We start from the raw sequence: 6,073 nt of genomic DNA on the forward strand, positions 1-6,073 counted from the left end.
ATAGTTTTACTTTGAAGTGAAGACGGTTTCCACCAACCACAAAGACCTTGCTATAGCCTCATGAATTATGTGTCCAGGGGAGTTATACATTATACCATCATCATTTTTTTCCTTTTTTAATATTAATTTCAGATGTGGAATTTAGCGATTCATCAGTTGCATATAATACCCAGTGCTCCTTATGTCAAGTGCCCTCTTTAATGCCCTCACCCAATCATCCCTTCCCTCCACCCATCTCCCCTCCAGCAACCCTCAGTTTTTTCCTAGAGTTCAGTGTCTCATGTGGTTTGCCTCCCTCTCAATTTTCATCTTATTTTAGTTTTTCCTTCCCTTCCCCTATGTTCATCTGTTTTAGTTCTTAAATTCCACGAGTGAAATCATATGGTATTTGTCTTTCTCTGACTGACTTATTTCACTTAGTATAATACCCTCTAGTTCCATCCACATCACTGCAAATGGTAAAATTTCATTCCTTTTGATGGCTGAGTAATATTCCATTGTGTGTGTGTGAGTGTGTGTGTGTGTACATACATGTGTATATATATACACTACATCTTCTTTATCCATTCATCTTATACCATCATTATTTATATCTTTGAAATGAATAGATTATTTATAAATTGTATTCTGTTGTTTATTTTTTAAGGATTTTAACTATTTCTGAAGCATGTTCTATATATATTACACAATTAAATCCTTCTGAAATCCTATGCGGTAGATGGTAGTGTGGGGGTTTTATGAGCTTTTTTTTAAAAATATTTTTTTTTATTTATTTGACAGAGAGAAAGACAGCCAGCAAGAGAGGGAACACAAGCAGGGGGAGTGGAAGAGGAAGAAGCAACTCCCAGCAGAGCAGGGAGCCCGATGCAGGGCTGGATCCCAGGACTCTGGGATCATGCCCTGAGTGGAAGGCAGAGGCTTAAAGACTGAGCCACCCAGGTGCCCCTGAGCTTTTTTTCCCCTGAAAGGAGAACTGAGTCATAAATGTTGAAATGGCTTTTTTCAGTTTACTTGATCAGTAAGGGTAACCACACACCTAATTTAGAACCTGTTGTTTGTCCTCTATACCTATATACTCATCACTGTGTCGATGTCCATACAGTTCATATTTAGTGAGTGAGAAGTTGAGAAAATGTAAATTGAGAACGAAACCACATCCAAAAATTAGTGATTTTGACAGCCAAAATCATTCTGGAAGCACAGAATTGAGTTCATGGGTAAAAATGCCAGGGAAAGGTGACAAGGCAAGACTTAATGGAAGGAAGGCCAGTAGCTAAGAGCATGCAAATTCTAGGGGAAAAGAGAAGGTTTTAATATTATTAGACAAAGTTGAGGATCTCAGATCTTAAAATAGGGCAGTTTTTGTTTTCTGTAGTGACGGCTAAGATTATTTATATATCACAAAATGGTGATAACTGGGGACTTGGAAACTCAGTACTGAGTGGCAAGACTGTCAAAAACTGACTCCTTTGAATCTGATATGCTGTTCCACGATTTTATGTTTATTTTTTAATAACAATGAGTTTTCATGTCTTCCTACTCCAAAATAGGCGAAACATTATTGGGATTTTACCATGAAAAAGATTATTAATATGAATATTCACTTTTCTGATACGGGGCAAACAGATCTGTCTGCAAACATTCTCTATGTCCAAAGCAAAGAGCGAAATGTCTTAAATCGAGTAAATTTATTCCATTTTGTTAAAAAAATGCGTCATTTTCCTACACGGAGAACAGTGTACTGTGTGGTTTAGGAGAAGATTTTGTGGTGTCTATGTAGTGGTTATTAAAAATTCTTCCTTTTGTGTTAATGAGCATCAGAATTGTAAGTCTGGAATCAAATATTTCAATCAAAGGAGTGTGGTAAAGCATTTTGTGTGCTGTATTCAGCATTTCTTATGCACAGGAACCGTTTACTCCTTTTAGTTTTATATTCTTCACATTCTAGAGCCTGATAGATTCGGTGGAGTGGGAAGTAGCCTCATTCCCCTTTGGAAAGCCATAGGTTTGTTTCTACTCCCATCGTCAGGATTAAAGGCAAAAGGAACAAAGAGAAAAGAGAAAGTAAAAGATAAAAATGTCAAAAATATGAATTAGAGGTGGCACAGCCTCGGCAGCTTTTTATTTTGATCAAGCATGAAACGAACAGAAGCAGAAAGATTCAGTTTCCCAGAAATGCAGATGGCTCAGAAGAGAGTGGGAAAAGAATGAACTTGGAAGAGAGCACATGTAGCTATGTTCACCAAGGCCTGAATATCCACATGTCATTTTAGGAGCCATGTTTATTAACCTCCCACTGGATAGTATGGAGATCGCGTATAGTAAAGGTGAACTGGAAGCTGGCCCTGCCACTTTAGCCGTTAGCCCTTGGACTACCACTGAGCCAGGTTAGAAACCTTTGCCTTCATTTTGTCCCCTTTTTTCCTCCATAGCTTAACCAGCTGGAAAAGGCGGTGGAAGCAGCTCACACATTTTTCATGGCCAACCCTGAGCACATGGAAATGCAGCAGAACATCGAGAATTACAGAACGATGGCGGGCGTCGAAGCACTCCAGTTGGTAGATCTAGAAGCCAAACCACATCTGGTGAGCACCAGGGACCCTTGCCCTAACCAGAAGGAGCTATCTGTTCCTAAATTTCACTGGACTCAAAGCAGATTCCTGTGAATGGGCATTTCCGGTTGATTCTTGATTTCTAATACAATAACAGTTTTATGCTCTCAGAGTTCTCAGATGAAATATTGTCAATATCAGGGTTGAAAAAATTGAGAGAAGGTGAAAATGCCCTTAGAAAAGCAGTATGTTATGGTGAAAAGTAGAACATGATATAAACATCTGTCACCCTGTCTGAACCTCAGGGCTACCTCCACCCCTTTAATTTTACACATGGGAGTTGAAGCCAGTATGAATTGCTCAGGTCACACATGGTTTCCCAGCTCCCAGTCCATTGGTTTTCCATTGTACCTGTACTTTTCAAATTCTGCTATTTTAAAGCTATATAATTTTTCACTCAAATGAAAGCTTAATTGAAATCACAAGAAGTTGGAAGGACTTTTTTTTTTCAATTGAAGATGTCACCATTCTTGACATGTGACTTCCAAGATGATTGAAGAACAAGATAAGAGAAGATTTTAAATATAAGCCTTCTATTATATTATTATTTATTATTATTATTATTAAATTGAGTCAGGGCCTGGAAAATGGGTGTGTCATGGCCACCCACATCCATCTACCCAGACTTTGGTGCATGCCCATACCTCCATTCAGGTGGGGTTAGAAAATACTGTCTTGCATATTTGTGCTCAGGAAGAATATAAAATCGACTGGTGCCANAAATATATATATATTTTTTCTGCTTCTTTGCAGGAAAGTTACAGTGCAGGAGTTAAACATTATGAGGCTGATGACTTTGAGCTTGCTATCAAGTACTTTGAGCAAGCTCTAAGGGAATATTTCAGTGAAGATACGGAGTGCAGAGCCCTGTGCGAGGGGCCTCAGAGATTTGAAGAGTATGAATACTTAGGGTACAAAGCTGGTCTCTATGAAGCCATTGCAGGTAAAGCTTATTTTTTTCCTCTATTTATTTCCTGATTATAGGAAATGCAGTCTGCAGAACTATTCTAACAATATACAAGTATAAATTGTAAAAAATGAAAGATATATTAACCCATCCTATCTCCTGTAAATAAATCTACCTGGTTTAAATTTTGGGACTGTGCTCCCAAACTTTTTCAGATGCATATGTAAATGTTTCTGTATTTATTTATAATTATTATTTCTTTTTTATAAAAATGAGACATGCTGTGAATACTGATTTTGAGCATATTTTTGTTTTTGTTTTATTTTATGCTTAACAATATAGTGTGGACCTCTTCTCATGTAAGTAGTACACGTACCTCTACCGTATTGTATTGAATGGTTGTGCGATATTCCAGTATAGGGGGAAAGCTTAATTAATTTGCCCAGTGCCCTTACTGACGAATATTAAGGAAGTTACGGGTTTCCATTATTATGAACAATGTAGTAGTGAATACTTTTGTATAGTTTTCTTCAGTTACTTAAAAGAGGATTTTATTATCTATGAGAATATAATATGTATTACAAAGTGTCATTTAAAATTGTAGGTAATGTGAATTATACATTAATTGGGGAGAATAGCTAGCTAACCATTTATGATGGGAAGCATATGAAAAACATACAAAAATAAATTCTATTTATGTTAATAATATAGGTGTGAAAATAAAACTGTTGGAAGAAAATGCAAGAGGGGCGCCTGGGTGCTTCAGTCACTAAAGCCTCTGACTAGTGATTTTGGCTCAGAGCTTTATCTCAGCGGGGAGTCCACTTGAGGCTTCCCTCCCTCCCTCCCTCTGCCCCTCCCCCCACCCCTGCATCCACTTGTGTTCACACTCTCTCTTTCTCACTCTCTCTTTAAAATAAATGAATAAATCTTTAAAATAAAAGAAGAAGAAAATGCAAGAGAGTATGTGTATAATGGGAGGAGAGGAAAACCAGTTCTTAGCGTGGCAAAAGACAAGAAATATGAAGAAAAGGTAGACCTTACATAAGATTTGAAATACAAAAAATACAATAAATGAAGCCGAATTACAAAATGACAAGTGGAAAAGTTGCATAACATTTACAGTTAATATCCATAATATTTAAGCAGAACCTGTTATTATTAGTAGTAGTAATTTATTTCTGATTTATTGGCAGTCATAATAATAAACAGCATTTATATAGCAGTTAAAATATACAAAGCATTTTACATATTTATGTATCCTTTAATCCTCTAAACAACTTGTAGGTGGATGGTATTGTTATCCACCGTCTTCTTTTTTTAAATGAGGAATTTATACCTCAAAGCAATGGGATTAAGGTGAAGCTGGGAATCAAATCGATGCTTTTCTCAGTCTAGGGTGCATATTTTAAGGTCTACATAATTGAAAAATGGGCAAAGGATAATCTGTTCAGTACTAAATGTTAAACAAATATCTGTTGAGTGCATATTGTGTTCTAAGTTATAAATATATTAATAAAAAGCAACAATGTTCAACTTCACCTATATTTGTCGAATGGCAAATTAAGGAAGGGAGTTTGCTCTCCCCAAATGCTGGTGTGTTCAGTCTCCATGAAAAGCACCCCTCACCTAGCAGTTCAAACCAAGTCTCAAAGAGTTATCTTCCAATCCAACATTTCCCTTAATTCCTATTCTCCTTTGATTTGTTACCAAACTCTGATAGGTGCTACCTCCTGAGAGCATGGAAGATTCCTCGGTTCTCTCCACCACTTTTGCTACCACCCTGGTTCAAATCCACAGTGCATTTTAACAGAGCCACTGTGACAGCCTTCTTGCTGGTCCTTGTGTCCTGATGAGGTTTTACGCTGTAGGCAGACAAAATGGTCTTCTAAAAAAAATGAAAGTATGTTCACAGAACACCCCCCCACACCTGCCAAAGGCTTCCATTGCATTTGGAGTAAAACCCAAAACCTTTAATAGGACTTTCATGATTGTGCACTTGTGTATATTTTCATCCCTTCTCTTTCTGTCTCTTTGATCCACTCCTGTGGCATTTCCTGGAATTGCCATATTCATTTCCACTCACAGACTTTGAAAATTGTTGTTTTCTTCTATCACTTGCTTAATGTCCTATCTTGTTAAGTGCTTAATCCTCAGCCCCTAAGTATATTGAATGGCAAAGAGTAGGTGCTTAGTAAATATTTATTAAATGAATGAGTGGAAGGAGAAAAAGAAGGGAAGGAGGGTAGGAAGGAAGGAAGAAAATGACATATCCATCAATCACGTTTCAGATGAAAAGGATTCATAATACTCTGTTTTGAAAATGTAGGTCATAGAGGGACAATTAGGAAATATCTTTCAAAATTTAGATTAAGGGGGCGCCTGGGTGGCACAGTCGTTAAACGTCTGCCTTCGGCTCAGGGCGTGATCCCGGTGTTATGGGATCGAGCCCCACATCAGGCTCCTCTGCTATGAGCCTGCTTCTTCCTCTCCCACTCCCCCTGCTTGTGTTCCCTCTCTCACTGGCTGTCTCTATCTCTGTCAAATAAATAAA

At 37.6% G+C, this 6,073-nt stretch overlaps 1 protein-coding gene across 1 annotated transcript in view; it reads left to right on the forward strand.

Annotated features, from left to right (window-relative positions):
- P3H2 (prolyl 3-hydroxylase 2) overlaps positions 1–6,073 on the forward strand; it is a 176,055-nt gene that overhangs the window by 130,528 nt on the left and 39,454 nt on the right. Inside the window, exons 2-3 of the mRNA XM_034661179.1 lie at positions 2,433–2,585; positions 3,366–3,555. Coding sequence (XP_034517070.1) covers positions 2,478–2,585; positions 3,366–3,555 — 298 coding nt within the window. The 5' untranslated portion in view covers positions 2,433–2,477. The remainder of the gene's footprint in view (positions 1–2,432; positions 2,586–3,365; positions 3,556–6,073) is intronic.

Source organism: Ailuropoda melanoleuca, chromosome 1, assembly GCF_002007445.2.
Source record: "Ailuropoda melanoleuca isolate Jingjing chromosome 1, ASM200744v2, whole genome shotgun sequence".
In the NCBI taxonomy this organism is placed as follows: domain Eukaryota; kingdom Metazoa; phylum Chordata; class Mammalia; order Carnivora; family Ursidae; genus Ailuropoda; species Ailuropoda melanoleuca.